The sequence below is a fragment of the Cucumis melo genome, chromosome 8 (genome assembly GCF_025177605.1).
Source record: "Cucumis melo cultivar AY chromosome 8, USDA_Cmelo_AY_1.0, whole genome shotgun sequence".
Lineage (NCBI taxonomy): Eukaryota > Viridiplantae > Streptophyta > Magnoliopsida > Cucurbitales > Cucurbitaceae > Cucumis > Cucumis melo.
This window is the reverse complement of record NC_066864.1, coordinates 32,316,676-32,335,598: the sequence shown is the minus strand read 5'-3', so window position 1 is coordinate 32,335,598 and position 18,923 is coordinate 32,316,676. Positions and strand designations below refer to the sequence as shown.

Genomic DNA, 18,923 nt, shown 5'->3' with positions numbered 1-18,923 from the left:
TTTTCTTTTTTCTCTGTCTCTCTCTCTCTTTGAAAGTCTCAACTGATATGATTGTGATGTAAATGTTCTGAGTCAATTCTTTGGTTCACTAAAATTTATACAATCCTTTTGGATGAGTTAACAAAAATGCAAAAGCGCGATAGAAAAAAAAACTATATTTGAGTGATTCCAGTATGCACTATCTTTTCAGCCTACCTCGATCACATATTAGAAAATTTAAAAATTAAACAAAGATTTGTTATGGGACAATTTGTGATGGAGCAATTTGTCATAGGAGAGGTCGACGTGTTTTATGATGCATTGAAGTATTTACCATAGGAAATTATTTAAGGTTCCAATTAAAGATGTTCATGGGAAGGCCGAAGACAAGAAAACCCAGTTTTTTTTTTTATTCTAAAAATTTTGGATTTTTGTTTCTCGTGAAGAAGACTGGGAATTGCTCCCCTTTAATCTCTTTAGGAAAGAACAGTGATTAAGAAAATACTCTCAATTCAATAATTAATTCTTAATCATCTCATGGAGCATATTCTATCTAAGGGCCTCCTCGTTGCTCACCCTATTGGCGATTTTTGTTTTACCCTTGTCTATTTACAGTTTGCAAATGACACCTTGATTTTTTCCTTTGTGAAGCCTCTTGCCTTGCAACATCTTTTCGAGGTGATCCATATCTTTTAAGCGGCTTCTGGTTTTTCCATCCACCAATTTTGGGATCCATCCTCTTCCTTTTATTGAAGCCGACCAATTTTGGCAGTTGACTCACATTTTAAACTGTTTTTGTTCCCCGTTGGATTATAATATTGTAGAATTGCTCCCTCTTATTTGTCCCAAAATTACATGAAACGTTGTAATCAGAATAGTAGTGGCTTTAATGTTTCTTACTTTTTTTTTCCCTTATTATTCTGAGTATGGTGTCTGTTATCGAAGTTTTTGAGTAAAATCTGAAGCATTTTGTTTCAACTAAAAGAAACTATACTATTAACAGAAAGAAATTTATATACAAAACAGTAAACACAAATAGAGAAACAAAGGGTAAAAAGACTAATTTTCATCACTAGAGTAATGAGACAATGATTGAAACTGTAGTATGTCTAAGAAAGAAGGGTACAGCCAGCCACACTAACGGCCAACATAGTGATTTTAAGGGAAGCCAGTAAGAAATAGGACTGAGGAGGCCCAAAATGGGAAGGAAAAAAAATGAACAAAAAATTTACAGCCCATATTTCTCAAGGAGAAAGAAGAAAAAGGAAAAGAATAAAGGAAGAGGGTTTTTGTTCTTCACCTCAAGGCCCTTAGGTAGGGAGGCAAGAAGAAGCTTTTTTGTTCCGTGAAATGAGGCCTAGTTGAAGGGCTGGGTTACAAAATTTTAACATTTTTCTCGGTGGGATGGGATGGGATATTTATTGATTGGTTGATTGGTTGATTGTTGCTCCTCAAGTAATGGAATTGGAATGGCCATTCTTTTGTTGGCGTGAAGGTGGAAGATGATGATATTGTTGGGGACCATGTGGTTGATCTTCCTTTGATCGTTTACTTGGAAATGGTCTGAAACAAATAAATATATTCATTATTGTTTATATATTTTGTAAGGAGATAATAATATAAAAAGCTAATATGCACCACAAAGAACCCCACAACACTTGAATAGATAATATTCTCTATTCTTCCAAACATATGTATATACATGTATACATATGTACATATGTATGTTTCTTTTTTGCTAAGAACAAAATATTTACGTCATGGTGAGTTTTTGCCGGGGAAGTATAATTATTTTGTCTTAACTTTTCCATTTTTGACAATTGCTCTCTCCATTTACTTTTGGTTTTTCAAAATTGAACCTACGAATATCTCTTCAAACTTTATTCTCTTGTTTGATATCTACTTTTTATCCACGTTTCAAAAACCAAATCAAAATTTGAATCTAAAAAAGTTGTTTTAAAAACTTGATTTTCTTTTAAAAAATTGACTAATAATGCAAAGAAAATAAACTTAATTTTTAAAATCAATAAACAGCAAATGAAAAATGAAAGGATTACCACGAGGGCTCTAGGTTTATTCTTTTTAAAATTAAGTTTATAAGCACTACTTCAACTGAGTTGATATGTTTTGTTCACATTTTACTCATGTTTTGTAAACTAAAATTTTGTTTGGTAATCTTTTCGTTTGTGTTTGAAAAGTAAACAAATGTTGTGTTATCTAGTTTCTACCGATCTTTTCAAAAACCAAACGAAATCAAGAAAATTATAGATTTAAAAACTTATTTTTGTTTTTAAAATTTAGCTAAGAATTCAACTTAATATCCAAGTAAGAAAAGAAAAGGAGAAGAAATATGCTTATTTTTTAAAAGTCAAATTGCTACCCAACAAGACCTAGAAAATAAGTTTTCACACAAGGATATTTTAGTAACAATTACGAAAAATGAGGGATTAAACATTTTACTTCCAAAAACAAAATACGTGGTACAATATCATTGAGCCAAGTTCAGATTGACAAACAAAAAAAAGTAAAAAAGAAATTCAGTTTTAACAACTTGAATAAAAAGTCAAGTCATTTCAACAAAGGTGTTCATCGAAAATAGAAATTTGGTAAGGAAGGGATGTAAATTTCAAAAACAGAAAACTAAAATGAGATTACATATTTTAAGTTTCCAACATCTTTTTGCTTCATTATTAGTTTTAGAAAGCAAAGATTATAAACACTGTTTAGCTTCCATTCAAATGTTGAATAGGTAAAGAAGCAAACCATAGCAAAAAGAGAAAAGAAAAGAAAAAAAAAAGGGACAAACACAATTTTAAGAAACGAAAAAGTAAGGGTTATCATGGTAACTAAACAAGTTTTGAAATATTAGTTTCCAAATATCTTTATTCCTTTTTTTTTTTTTTTTTTTTTTTTTTTGCAATTGTAAAGAAAATTAAGTAAAGGTGAAGTTGGGCCCTAGTTTTCAACTTTCAAGCATTCAGTTCAACACCATGCAGAACCATTAGAATCGAGTCTTAAAGTTACGTTGCACTAAGATTAAAAGTGAGGGTGGGGAGAAACTAATATCTATTTGGTCTGCCCAGTTGACTAAAAAAATCAAACCTATTCTCAGCCCAAATACTACTTTTTTCTTTTTTTAGTTATTAAAACTGACTTGGTTTTTACAACATTAGTAAAAAATAAATAAATAAGAAAATAATAAATTTAAGATAAAAATAAGGTTTACCAAGTATGAATATTTTTTATCCAAATGCCAAAAAGAGCAAGTTTTTTAATATTTTTTTAGTTTTCAAAATCTTAAAATATTAAAAAAAAAAAAAGTAAACAGAAAAGAAAAAAAAAACGATTTTCAAGTGAAGGGAGTGTTGGCCAAAAACCAAATTGTTAACGGATGGGCGTAAAAGTAACCCCAAATACAAATGAAAGAAGACAAATTTGAGAGTGTTTACCTCGGGGAACTCTGCCGCTTCGGAACATGCTGCGGCTGCTGATGATTTGTCGAATCAGAATTAGTACTCTCGGGTTCATCACAACCCTGAAACCAATTGTCAGTAATCACAAAAAGATATTAAAAGATGCATTTTGCGGAACAAAATATAATATAATTTTTGATATAACCAATTAAGTTTTAAGCTTCTATTCTCTTCAATTTTTATTCAACACAAGTCCTCCACAAGATTGACTTGAAAGCTAACAATGAATAGAAGTAAAAAGTTCAGTGCAGCTATATTTCATTAAATAGCGAAAAATACAAAGTAAAATCTTTAAATACTTCTCTTAAAACTTGTGGACAGAAGAAAAAAGAGACCAAAAATCAAATCAACTACATGGGAGGTACTTGGATAAGGGGTAGAAACTGGGGATTGACCACCGAGCTCTTACCTTTTTAAAATGTTTTCAGAGAGGCCTGCACATAAGAGGCAGCATTGGGAAAACACGAAGCAGCTAACTTTGCCTTGAGTGTTTCGGTTTTTGTCGGTGCAATGAGATGAAGTAGAAGGGGGGAAGGTTGTGAGCAGTAATCCCCATCTGGAAATTACTTTCCTTCATACCCTTTATCCAAGCATCACCTATGTTTTTGAACCACAAAAATCAAATCATCTATCTGATGGATTACTAGTAATTCGCACCTCGGGGCTGTTTTCTTTATGCCAAACATCTTCTTCCTTCGGCAACTCGTTAACCGCTGGAGTAGCTGTGTCCCATAGGAATCCATTTTCAACTCCAATAGAAAGCTTGTCGAGATCTGCATCCATGGGTCCCATAAGAGGCTTGATATGTGCAGCATACTTATCTGCACTCGATAAGGATAGAGAATTTATATACATATACACAGGCAAGAGTTTCCATTCAATAGCCATGGAGCAATATTGTTCATAAACTCTAAACCGCCATCTGAAGAGTTTCCGTGGAAAATGAATTTAGAGAATAGAAGATATTAAACAACATGCTTAAGAAATAACGTCAAGGTCTAGTGTAAAATCAAAAGGAAAAAGATAGAATGAAATAGAAAAGAGGATGCAGTTTTACCTGCCAAATTGTGAAGCGCATTCTCAGCAGCTTGTTGTTGAGCGTCTTTTCTTGTCTTACCCAATCCAACACCAATCTTCTCACCAGTAAACAAAACCTGAACCGAACATGCAAAAAATAAATGAAATCTGCCACATTCTAACACAGTTAGAATGTTCCATGATGCTTCTTAATTCCAACGAACAAAAAGACAAGGATTATTTTCAGTTTTTTTATCAGCTTTCTACATCAAGGCCAATGAAACATTGAAAAGGAAGAATATGGAACAACGTGAGGAATCAATCTTAGACTAAAAGCTCTTTAAAATATTTACTCTTCTGTTTGCTCAACAGAAAAGGCAGCAAAAACCAACTTAAATATGAAAAATCTATTCCATTTTAGTTCATGTACAGTTGAAAATTTTCGATAAAGAGCATATTTTTCACTGACCTCAACTGAAAATTGCAAATCCTTGCTAGTACTGACAACAGTTTTAAACTCAACCTGCACAATGAGGCAAAGTGAGAAACACGTGGTGAGAATTAAAATCATAGTAAAAAACTAGCACCGTACCTTTGAACTACATCTACGACCAATTTCTTGTAGAACTCCAATGTATAAAGAGGGCGGAGGTATAGAAACGATCCCTGCTTCAGTTTGATGTTCTTTGCTATTGTTAGATGCATGATTTTGAGATATAGCAGCAACTCCTGTCAAAGCTTCAGACAGGTAAAAAAGTAGATTTAAGTTCGGGGGAAACAATCCTCACTCTTCATCACAAGCCCATAAAAAGAGAACTTGTAAAAGAAAAACCTTGTGAATTGTTGCTAAAAAGGTTCTGATTAGAACGATGTTTATCAGATTTTGAAGCATCGGATTCTGGAATAAGTCCTGAAGATCGACGATTTTGATGTCCTTGACTGGAGTCCTCATCCACTAATGAAGTTCCTAGCACCTGTAGTCCAGATGCTGATATTTGTGGGGGCATTCTGGAGAGAATAGGGGGATCACCAAAGGTCTGAGTCCTGAGATCTATACTGGGTTTCATGGCAAGGAGTCCTCTCTTCATGTCATGATCAGAAGAGATGTCTCGTCTGACAGGAGCCCCAAGCAAACCAGGCTCTAATACAATACAATACGAAGAAACAAATGAGTACTATTCTCTTGTAAGAAGCAAATAATGTTAAACCGTCACAAAATGAATTATACAACTAAAAGTAAAAAGTAAACTAATGGGAAAAGTAACAGAATGACAAAATGGAAGTTGGTTTCTCATTTTAAAAGAAAGGGTAGGAGAAATAACAACATAAGAGGCCATACTTTGAGAAGGCAGTAAAGTTCTTGAAGATTTTGGTCCAGTGATATTCAAATTTAGAGGAGTCGGTAATTGAGAAGTATCTGCTCTTGCATCCGTTTGGCTTGTAGTAGGATTATTGGCCATATCTATTACGTGCTTATCATCCTGAATGTTAAGAATTTTCCGTAAAGCCCTTTATTACTCGTTACTCCGATAACATATAACATTAACAGCAGGTATGAAAAACTCACCGGTTGATTCAGTCTCCTTTCCACTTCAACACCATTCATTCCTTCACCAATTGGAGCATTCACAGTCTCATTGGGTACAAAACCAGCTTCCTATCAATAATTAATCAGTGAAGCAATTAATAAAAAGTCCACCGACAATCATTTAACGGTAAGGCGAATATTTTTCATCTCAAATACCTACCTCTGACATCATATAGCTGCTCACATCAGGAGCAGGAGGTAGATCAACCACATCGTCTTCATAAGAAATTTCCAGAATCCGTCGCAACAAACTCTCATCAAATTCTCTGTAAGGAAAAATACATATGATTAGCTTTTGAAAACAATAAAGGCAGGTGTTTGTGTACAGGTAAGTCGTCTAAACTTACTTGAAATAACAACCCCTGACATTGCATGCAACATTCCTTGCCACACAGAGGACAGGGACTGCATTTGCTGTCTATTTGAAAGAAACATCACATTATTAAGCACTCAATTAGTCTTGATCTTCATTTCTTTATTTAAAAATAATATTAGAAATGGGGCAACATTTCCATACCTCTGCTTGAGGAGCATAGTAAGGAGTAAATGCTGGAACTACATGAACACGCGGTTGGTCTTTGTCTTCCCAAACCTTCGAACGGTCATCAATAACCATGGCCATCTTTGGATGACATGAACCAGATTGAAAGACATTCAGCAAAGATTTCTTAGAACCTGCCAAATCCCCCAACCTAAGTATCGGTTTCAAGTTCTCAAGAAAGAAATGTAAGAAAAACAACAAGATTACTCTCTTTTTCTACAAATAAAAATGAAAATACATATTTTTCGATTAACATACTATTAAAAGAAAGATCCTACAGGCCCTAAAAAATATTTAAATTTCAAAGCACCTAACAATTTGCAAATTTCAGATCCACAAGGTGGGTTTTTCAGTGTCAGTATCAGCCATCAGGAAACACAAGTGAATCTATGACTCCTATCCTGTAGGTACATGCCAAGGCACAAATCTATAGAATCGATAGCTTCCACTTCAGAATAGGATTATTGGGTTTCTTACCTGATTTGACACAAACAACACGATCAAGAAGCTGCTTTGTTGCAATCAGGTGTGATTCTGGATCAAGAAGCCTCCACATTTCTAATGCATAATCTCTTTCAGCCATGGTACATACATAAACTTCAAATCGCTTGCGACCCCTAGCAGTTAAATAGCTCCTTAAGTCTTCCCATGCAGGACGTAACCTAACAAGAACACTGGTATCGCGAATCTGCATTGAAAATAATGTCTTTAGAATGATAAACGGTTCCCCGGGTCATTCCAATAGGCTAGTAGTTGGTTCATCCTAGTAATTACCTCTATGAATCATATCAAACCAGGTATGTTAGTAGGCACAGCATCATACAATTCAATGCAAAAAAAATATATATATATATGTATTCATGTTATTCCTATTATTTCAGTTTGTTAAGTTTGGTTCTTGGGTTAAGGTTAAAGTATATAAACATTTTGCTAATTCAAAAGAGAACAAAAAGTGAAGACAAACCACAGGCTACAGATGGAGACCCTTATATCTCCTCTAACCGTTTGGAGATTTGAGTTAGATGTGTACTTTATTCAGATTTCTTCAAGATTTATTCATTATAACAAACTTAAAATTTATCAGTTCTAACCTTATCTTATTAAATTGGTAAATCTAAATGAAATGCCCAAAATGAATCCAAGAATAATTATTAGGTCTATTAATAATAAATAAACTTATTGGCACAACAGCAGTAATTAAATAGCATCAGAATTAGAGGCAACCTCTGGATTGATGCGAGTAAGAACAATATTCTTGTCCAGCAATCTAATTATAGGACGAACTACTTTCTCGCAGTTGCCATTTAGTGGAGGAACCTCCTCCAGTTGGACCTTCAAAATCCTTCCATTGTCATTTACTGTATCGTGTTCAATATACTGTTTCAACAGCGACCGATCATCCATATATCGTTTGAGTTCTGCAGACATTCCAGATATACGCAATGGATCTGCCTCTCGCGCAATCCAAATTCGAAGAGCTTCAATTCTATCTTCAAAAGATTTCATAGTGTTCGCCACAATAAGTGTCTCGTCTAGATCAAAAACAATAGCAAGACACCTGAGATTTAGCATTCCTAAACAGGATAGATATAAGCCACAAGGCACCGCAAAACACCAAAAACACGGAAAGTTCTTCTGCTTGCTCGGCATTGCAACAAGGTGAATTTCTTCATCTCCAACCAAGACAATTGCGGTCTGTAATTTCGTATAACATCAGAATCCAAATTACAAACTAAATTCACAATACAGTTTCACTTCCAAACGTCAACTCAACTTAACTCCACTCCAAATTCACAGCGAAACTTTAATTAAATGAATTAACAGTGCTGAAAATCAGTATCCATATGAAACACGCACAAACACGCATACATTTACTCAAAGAAAACATTTGAAAAGAAAAGAAAAGAATCAAGAAAATGAGTGAAACCTTCAATTCGTGGAAACAAGAGTAGTGAAGCTGGATCAAGTGCGGTTGTTCAACAGGCAGGGAAGATTGTAGCTTACACCTGAGAGAAAATGAAGAAATTGTTTGAAGAACTGAAAGAGGAGGACATCTCTCACTAGGCGGCGATATACGGTGGATTCTAATTTCGTTGTTCGGAAACTGAAAATTCTGGTCGGTGGCCGGAATAGCGTCAAGTTCCCCAAGACGGACGTCGCCGTGAAACACGACGGATTTGAACCCTAAACGGCTCATAAGGAACAAAAATTATGGAAAAAACGTGGAAAGAAATCACAAGAAGAAGAGAAAAATGGGGGAAAATGTGAGAAATTAATAGAATAGAGTAGAGTTGAATATGAAGTTTTCTCTCTCTTTCTCTCGTATGTTTTCTCTCTTCTTCCTAATACTCTTCTCGTCAGTTTCTCTCTCTCTCTCTCTCTCTCTGAGAGCCCCACCACCAGTCTCTCTTCCGAACTCTTTCTCTCTCTCTCTATCCCTCTCCCAAATTTCTCTCTTCGTGGCCTCAGGCCTTTGGTTTCAAACAAATGAAATAAACGTAAGGGGTTCGTATTTATAGGCGCCATGGATCCAACTCGTATTTATAGGCTGTTACTAAATTGTTGAAATTACGAAAATGACTACCCTTCCCCCTTCCTCCTCCAACCCGGTCGGTCCCCTATTCTCTTCTTTTCTATTTAGTATTTTATTTCATATTTTATGTCATTTCTTCTTCTTCTTCTTCTTCTTCTTCTTCTTCTTCTTCTTCTTCTTCTTCTTCTTTTTAAAATTAATAAATTTATAAATCCTATAATTTGTTTACTATGTTGTCTAAAAAAACATTCCAATATTACCTTTTTTGAACTTCGGTTAGTATACTGGATAAGAATTATATTATTTTACAACTTAATATTTCAACCTATTTCTGCTTTGAAATAGTTGTTGAAAGGTGTAAGATGGTATTCCAATTTTCTAAATATATATGACTATTTTTTTATCAAACCACAATGTTTAGAGGTACTTTTTGGACTCTTGCTTTTTTAATAATTTATAACTATTACAATGAAGGAGACCAAAATCCCTCACGAAATGCCTTCATTATCATACTTGTGTTAATTTTTCAATTAGATTAGACCCTTTCTGTTGTTAGTCTATGAACTTCTCTATTGGCATCAAAGAGGTATTGAAACATTTTGTTTAATATTGATTTCATTTTTAGTATATTATTTTTAAAATTTATGCACTCGTTACTTATTAAGTTCTCAATTGTATTTTCTATTTCTAAAATAAACATAAGAAATTTTTTATATAAAATTTTAACAAAACTTGACTTAACTGATTTAAAACATTAGCAAGGAGTGAATGACAAAATATAAAAACTTACGGATGAAAGAAAATATTTATAAACTTAATCATTAAAAAACCAACATATAAGAAGTGTTTGAAATGATGAGTTGGTAATAAGTGATTATTATAGCTTGCAAGTTATAATCGGTTATAACATTATATGATTTAGGATGGAGGGTGGATATGAAATAGTAAATAAACATTGTATTTAAATAAGGATATGGATAAGCCTCCCAATTCCCAAAATGAAAAAATATGTCAATTACGATTGAGCTAAGTTTACTTTAACGAACACTATATCATAGTTGAATTATGAAACAAACATTAATTTAAAAACCTAAAAATAAAATTGGTATGACCTAAACTTTAAAAAAGGTCTTTGCCAAAGAAAAACCTCTTAAATATATTCAATTTTCTGCTACATAATTCATATATTTTGAAGTAAAGCAACTTATTGGACACAGTATTTCATGCAAAAGCTATTTGAGAAGAACACAAAATTCATGACCAACCAAAATGTAAATATGAAGTTTAAATTACCCATTTGGCCTCATTCCTTTTACATTTTGATCTTTAGGATTTTAACATTTGAGAGAGTGTTATTGCATTTGGAATCGGGAGGATAAATCATTCTACGTAAATGTAACCATCTTTTCACACGGTAGATTTTTCTAGTACATGGTTATTTGTGTGATTTAGAGTTTTTTAATTTTGATTTTATCATGTCCATACAATATTATTGCTTTTTTTTAGTTTCTCTATTATTTTTCCATTTACTCTGTGGTAAAAATGAGATGATTTTTTTAACACAATTGACATCATATTTATACTATCAATGTCAAAATAATTCAAATCTCCACTTTCATAGAAGTAATATTTTGGTTCCTAAAATTAGTTTGTAACAATTTAATTTCATATATTTTCAAATTCCTAACAATTTTTTTCTAAAATTTAGTTTGTGACAATTTAATCTTTGTATCTTTGTGGTAATTTTAAAATTAGATGTCATTTTTTATTATTTTATGATACAAACGGTAATATATTGAGTCTCTAATTAGTTTTATCTTGTTTATTTTTGCAAAAAGGAAAAAATTATTAACTTTTAACACTAATTTCGACCGAACTAAATTGTTATAATATATATATATATATATATATATATACCAAATCATTTAATTAAAGTTAACTAACTAAATTATGTTGTAAAAGTGAAGAAAGGTAGAGTTATTATAGTTATAAATTATTATAGTTTGATTAGAAAATAGTTTGCGTTTAAGGTATATATTATTTCAATTTGAGTTATTATATTATATGTCTTACATATAGAAAAATTATTTTAATTTAATAAGAAGATAGTAAACATTATAGTAAAAACTATAACAACTGGGGAATATTGTAGCAAATTAAGAGTTTTGAAAGAGCGTTTACTTTAATTAATTGGAGACATTGTAGTCTTAAATAATCTTTGACCCAAACGGCCCTTACGGATATATGATTACTTGACACATAGATGAATAAGTGAACTTCTTTAGACACTAAACACGTGATATTAGGTAGGAATATCTATACCACAATTAATATTTATTTATAATTAAGATCTAAAAGTTATTTTTAACCCAAAAAAAAAAAAAGAATTTTCCCAAACTGCAAATTTTGGATGCCTCGGTTTTGATTTTTCGGTTTTCAATAATTTTAAGATAAAAAAGAACAGTCAATTGAAAGAAACATTATTGACGGTTATATAAATTTATTCCAACTGCGTGACAATCAGTTTTCTTTTTGCTTTTTAATGAAAGTGTGACAATTAGTTTATAATGTATTTGGATGTCATTGTTCAACTAAGAAAATTTTATTTATTGTCTTAGAAATCAAAAACAAAAACATTTTTCTTCTCCCCACTCATTTGTGGTTTAAATATTTATATATATATATATATATTAGAGAGAGAAAAAAAATTTAACCAAAAGATTTGTAAATAATAATGTAAATCTCTCTCCCTCTGTATCGAATTTGTAAATAATTTAACCAAAAGATTGGAAGGATATATGTTGGAAGACGTGTGCCTATGCTATAATACTCTTCCACCTCATCAAAACCCTTAATCAGTTTCCTAAGGATTCGTAGAATAAAAAATCGTATCAATTACGATTAAATTAATCTTATTTTATCATTACAAATGTTATATCTACTACTATTATTTAACAAAAAAAAAATTGATATTATTTTAATAAACATGATCCATAAATGAACATAAATTTTTTAAAATTATAACAATAGAACTAAAAAGAAAATGGTAATGTAAAGCTCATTTCAATTATTTAATTCAATGCTTGTTATAAAAACATTTAGTTGGATTTAGTTACTTTTTTAGGTGGATTGAACTGCTTTTTCAATATTAAATCTATAGATATGTGAAAATGAAAATTTATAATATATCTAAACTTGCAATTTATAGTATTTTTTTTCTATTTCATGAGAATATAATCCAACTTTGACTTGGATATATGTGGCAATGTTATGCTTATTTCATCTTTTTTTTTTCTGATTCACTAATTAATTTTAACCTGATCAAACATAAAACCTTTTAATACGTATGAATTTAAGTTTAATTATTACACAAATTTAAGTTTAACTCATCAATTAATTTGAATGGTTAAAATAAGTTCCTAGTATAAAAAAATGACAACTTTAGAAACAATAATCAAACGCTTAACAATATTTTAAAAAACTATATAAATATAGTGTTTAGATAGACTCTAATCTATTAGTGATGGACTAGTATTTGCATTATAGTCTATCAATAATAGATTTTTATCATTAATAGACTTTAACATATTTCACTATAAATTATAGTATTTTAAAAATGTTGCTTATATGTTAATACTTCAAATTTAATTGTTATATTTGCTATCATCCAATTTTAGTGAGGAACGAGACTAAATGCAATCAATTTTTATAATATGATAGGAAAAATATATTGGTTGATTACAATTGGTCGTTCCTCCACACATGATTGACCCACCCGAAGTTCACACACAAGAGTCTAGTTTCTTTTCTTTTTCATTGTTTATAAATATTTTACATTTCTCTTAATTTTTGAATTTAATTTTTATGTGGTTATAAGTTTCAAATTCGTTTGAATTTAGTTTTTATTTGGTCCTTACATTTCATTATTTGAAATATTTACCTTTGAATGTTTGGTAACCTTGTCTTGGACAATAATTTTGAATCGATTAATTTTAAATAACTATGATGTAAAGTTTGTTGTTTAAGTCTAGAAGTGATATAAGTGTTATGGTCCATTAGTGAAAACTCATATAATAATTATTATTTTAAGTTAATTACTAAACATCGATACAAGATTTTGAAAGTAAATATTTTTTTTTGAAAACTCAAAGTTAAAAGTGTGTATCTTGAAACGTTAAGTGAAAACTAGGTCACTATGGTTAAAACTAGGTTGCCTAATTATTAGGTCACTCTGGTTAAAACTAGGTTGTCTAATTATTAGGTTGAGTCCATCACTGCATAAGTGAGGGTCAAAATCTAAGAGCTTAAGATATTGTTTGGGCTTAAATCGAGTCAACTCAACTTTCAAACATCAAACTTACTTGCTCAATCGACTCATTTGATCAAAATTTGACTAAACCTTCGGTTGAGCTTGAATTGGCCTTCGATCAGTCAATTAAATATATTATTTAAAAACATACATGTAAACGTTTATCAATAAAATTATTGATATATATCATAAAAAGCTTTGTTTATTTATTTTTTTAACAATTTTAATTTACTAGATTTTACTTCAAAAAAATTATATCAACTAAAATCTATTATATGGCAGATTGACGGATTCCTCGCAAGACAGCACCCAAACTTCACCCCCTAATTCTCTGTCCTCAATTCCCAAAATTTCCGGCCAAACTTCATCTTCTTCATTTCAATTAAATACATTTGTAGACAACGGATTCCTCGCAAGACCAATGGCCCATAACGTCGTTCACAAAACATCCACCAACATACCGCAATTAACTGCACTTCATCATGGACATATGCTCAATTGTAAATTGGGAGTACCTAGAAAGCGAATCTCGAACTGATTTTTATGGGGCTCTTCTACAGGATAAAAGATGAACTCGTCTATATGTCATAAACTTGTAGTGATACCATCTAAACAATTAGTACCATCAATCGAATTTCTCCGCCCTTAAAAAATGGCAACATATGTCTAAAAAAGATTTAAAATGTCAATAAAATAATTTTAATAAAAATTCAAATTATTAGAAAACAAAAATACCGCAACAATAAATAACTAAAATTACGATTTAATTAAGAAAAATACCAAATTTTAAAAAACAACAAAAACCCAACATTATTAATAAAATATTATATTTTACTGATATAAATTATTAATAAATAAATAATAAATTACAATTGGATTTTAAAAGAAATCTCACATTTAAGAAAATGCAACAAATTTCAAATCTCAACTATTTATCTTTAAATTTATAAGATAATTTTATTTTTTATCTTCTAAAATTAGAAACTCAATACCATACTTTTCTTTTATAAAAAGAATATATGATTTTACTTACATTTCTAAAACACACAAATACTAGAAATTAAACTTAGTGAGTTGGTTTACCATTCTAATATAATTCAATAAATATTTTGTATTGGTTGAAGTTGAAAAGCAACAAAAAAAAATTAATATGCAAGATAGAAGAAACAATTAGTATATTAACAAAAGTGAAATAAATTAAACCATCTCCTAAATTGATTTGCAATTCTAATAAATAATTAAATAAATACATAAATACTCTGTATTGTTGAAATTGAAAGAAAAATCAATATACAAAATAGAAGGAAAAAATCAGTGTATTAACAAAAGGTCAATATACAAGCTGACAGAAGGAAAAAGTTAGTTATATTTTAAAGAATTTAAGAAAACTTTACCATTCAAAAATGAAAGATGTGAATACAAAATATCTTGTGTTTGCTATCTAATTCACTGCGTTATGTATAATCATTAAATATAGATTGCTAGAATCATTAGATATGCTAGGTAGTTCACTATTAAAAAACGTTTACTTCCAGCAACAACAACCACGAAAACAAGACACAAATAGATTGGAGGATAGAAAAAGTTAACCTTTGAATACATTTTCAAAACTTATTAGAAATACATATTTTGAAATTTTCAATTTTTTCCTATATTTTCAAAATTTAATTAAAAATAGATATTATGTATTAATTGATTATATAATTTTGAAATCTTATTAAAAATAAATGTTATTCATTAGTTAACTACTATTTATTGTTAAATACATAAGATATAGTCTACAAAATAGTTTAAAACAACATTAAAATAATAAAAACAAATAACATAAACAACAATATTTCAAAATCTCATACAAAATACAATATTTCTAAAAAAAATTTAAAGAGAGACCGAAAGCTAATTATAAAAATCTATTAACAATTTCTTAAATATACATTATCAACGTGTAGAAAATAAACCTACAAAAAGATATAGTTTAAAATAATAAAAAGGAAAAGATAAAGATACACATTTTCAAAACTTATTTCACATACTTCTTTCGAAATTCAAAATTGCCCTATATTTTCGGAATCTAAACAAATAACAATATTTCAAATTTGCTCTATATTAATGGAATATCTTAGATATAGACTATGGACATGTAGAAAATATACATATAAAAGATATAGTTCAAAATAACAAAAAGGAAAAGGATAAAAGAAACATATTTACCAAACTTATTAGAAATACATTATTTCCGAAAATCAAATTTGCCATGTATTTTTGAAATCTAATTAAAAAATATATATTATAGACTAACTAATTATGTAATTACGAAATCTGGTTAATTTGTTGAGTTTCATCTATGGTATAATGAGATAACTAACTCATAATCTGAATTTGAGATTTAGTTAGGATTTAACAAAATAATCGGGTTTTTAAAATACACTATTTCCCAAATACGACTACCTTTCCTCTGATCGATCAATTAAAATACATTGAACCTACGAAATATCCTAGAATCAAGGGCAAAGTTAGGATTAACAGATAATCCGTACATTTCCAATTCGCTAAAAATCTTATTTTTGTCGGTTTTTACTATATTGCCAACCGCCACCTCCAAATTTGCCGTTCATATGTATATCTTAAGTTAAAAGTGTGTATTTTGAAGCATTAAGTGAAAATAGGTCACTCTAGTTAAAACTAGGTTGGCCAATTATTGGATTGAGTCCAATGTTACCAATCGTAAAAGTGAAGGTTAAAATCCAAGAGCTTAAGATATTGTTTGGGCTTAAATTGAGTCGACCCAACTTTCAATAATCAAACTCATTTGTTCAACCTTTTTTGAACTTGACTCGTTTGATCAAAATTTGACTAAACCTTTAGTTGAGCTGAAATTAACTTTAAATTAGTCAAATAAATATATTATTTAAAAACATGCATGTATAGTTTTATCAATAAAATTATTGATACATATCGTAAAGGAAGCTTTCCTAAATATAAGAAACTCCTGGAATATTTATAATAAACCCATAAAGTTAGTCATTTTTTAAATATTTCTCTTCCATCTTTTTCTCTTCTGTGCTATTTTTTTATCATCTTACTCATGTACTCTTTCTTTTTCTTCCATTTTTTTTTAAGATTTGGGAAACCAAATTATTTCTCTCTTTTGTTAGGTGCACGTCTTTCTTCTTCTTTCTTTTATTTTTTTCAGCATGCATCCTATTGTCCTTCTTCCTTACTTTTTTTTATGTTGTTTAGATTATGTTGTAGCCAAATCTAAACATATACCAAATTTTGAAAAAAAAATGTTTAGATTCAAAATCTAAATGATCGTGTAGTCAAATCTAAACGATCTAAACGATTTTATAAAAATCTAAACGATCTAAACGTTCTTATAAAAATCTAAACGATCGTGTACCAAATCACGTTACCAAATATATTACTCGCATTGTTGACATGTATTTTACACGGTAGGTCTCTAGATACTTTGTCGCTTTTTTATAATTTTGAAAAGACCCTGTTATAAAGCTTTATGAGTGTTTAATTCTTTTTAAAAATTTTAATTTACTAGGTTTTACTTCAAAAAATTTATGTTAACTAAAATCTATTATATGTCCAAATACATTTTTCAAAAGAATATTATTAAAAAGTTTTCATCATTTTTATGATATAAAATAAAATATACATATTTGTAGTGACCTATAGATAAAAAGAAGTAATCATAAAATTCTATTTCGCATGGTGAACAATAAATGGAAAAACAATCGTGACAACGTCTGCTTGGGCATTAAATATGTTTGCGTGTTATAAATAGGTACACTTTGTATTATTGGATATTGCATTGCAATTTAATTGAATTAGCAAACAAATCTTTCTCATTACCTTAATTAGGTCAAGAAATATGAAGGGCTCCCTCTTTCTTTGTCTAGTTGTTGTGTTTATAAGTTGTTTGAAGAAGGATGTTGTTAGCCAACACCTTACTTTTGATAAGAATTATGTTGTTACGTCTAGCCAAGATCATGTTCTTCGATTAAATGGTGGTACAGAGGTTCAACTCACTCTCGATCAAACTGGAGGTCTCTTTAACTTTTGTTTTAACATGTTTAAATATTTTTTTATAATTTCGTTAAATGTCTTAAAATATCTCTATTATTGTTATCAATATAATTAGCATTGGTATAAATTTGGTCCCAAAACTTTAAGGTTAGAATATAGTTAGTATGGTTAGATAAAATCATATATAAGAAGTTCCAACCGTTTGAAGATTATTTATGAGAATCTTATTAAACCATATTTTCAATATCTAGAATTTTAGCTTCCTACAAATCGTAGAGACTAAATTTAATAATTTCTAAAGCTATGTTTGGTATTTTTTTTCTTTGAGCATTTGAAATTTAAACTTATAAACACTCTTTCCACCTCTAAATTTATTGTTTTTGTATTTATTTTTTACTAATATTTTAAAAAACTAAGTCAAATTATGAAAATTATAAAAATAATTAGTTTTAAAAACTTGTTTTGTTTTTAGATTTGACTAAGAATTCACCATTTATATTTAAAATGCAAACTATCGTACGAAAACAAGAGTAAGATAGACTTAATTTTTAAGGAATTTTTCAAAATTAGAAAAAGAAAAACCATGTACACTCTATTTTATGAATGATTGAATGGTAAATATTTTATCAAATTTTCTATTTCCACGATGTCAAATGATATGTTTTAATTTATATTATAATTGATTGAATATTTCATCAACTCACATGATTCAACAATTATTAAAAATATTAGTTTTAACATTTATTTTGTGAGATCAAAAAAATCTTTTTCTCTACTTCACTTGATATTCTCCCCCTATAAAAATGATTCTATTTATTTATTTTGCATTATGCATTGTAATGATTTAGTTTGGGTGTTTGATTTATTAAAGTAATCTCATTTTTTAAAATAATAAATAAAAAAAATAATTGAATATGAGTAGATAGCAACAATTAATTTAATTAGGGAATGTATAATTAATTAAGTGTGTGTTATATGTTGGTGTGGCATGGCATTAACAAAACAAAGGTGGTGCTTTCCAGTCAATAGTTGAGTATGGTTCGGGATATTTTGAGATGAAAATAAAGCTACCATCCAACCATTCTCCCGGAGTTGTTACAACTTTTTATGTAAGATCAACTTTCATTTTTAATATATGTATATATATATATATAAAGTGATTTATAGAGTTGATAATGTTAATTAATTAAACAGTAATTAACTTGATGGTATGATTGGGGGTGCAGTTGCATTCAAATTCAGGAAGCAATAATGTTCATGATGAGATAGACTTTGAGTTTTTGGGGACAAATGGTCCATCATATGTATTACAAACCAACATTTTTGCTAATGACGTTGGAGGAAGAGAGGAAAGACTTCACTTGTGGTTTGATCCCACCTTAGCTTTTCATGACTATGCAATTCTTTGGAACTCTCATCAAATTGTGTAAGTTTACTAACGACCC

At 29.7% G+C, this 18,923-nt stretch overlaps 1 protein-coding gene across 5 annotated transcripts; it reads right to left on the bottom strand.

Moving 5' to 3' along the window:
* Positions 1-1,017: 1,017 nt before the first annotated feature.
* On the bottom strand, positions 1,018-9,078 carry LOC103491217 (RNA polymerase II C-terminal domain phosphatase-like 2). 5 transcript variants are annotated; one of them, XM_051089322.1, is made up of 15 exons: positions 8,526-9,078; positions 7,823-8,293; positions 7,076-7,286; positions 6,575-6,732; positions 6,405-6,475; positions 6,218-6,323; positions 6,037-6,126; positions 5,809-5,950; positions 5,302-5,610; positions 5,062-5,198; positions 4,939-4,992; positions 4,510-4,606; positions 4,110-4,273; positions 3,429-3,514; positions 1,018-1,542 (listed from the first exon to the last, which is right to left on the bottom strand). In XM_051089322.1, the coding sequence occupies exons 1-15, from the start codon at positions 8,793-8,795 to the stop codon at positions 1,431-1,433; spliced, it is 2,478 nt and encodes an 825-aa protein (XP_050945279.1). In that variant the 5' UTR covers positions 8,796-9,078; the 3' UTR covers positions 1,018-1,430. The 5 variants fall into 5 exon arrangements, 3 of the variants coding, with proteins under 3 accessions (XP_050945279.1, XP_008449298.1, XP_050945280.1); XM_008451076.3 differs by having other exon boundaries at positions 5,062-5,207; positions 8,526-9,077; XM_051089323.1 differs by having other exon boundaries at positions 4,110-4,225; positions 5,062-5,207; positions 8,526-9,077.
* Positions 9,079-18,923: the final 9,845 nt, after the last annotated feature.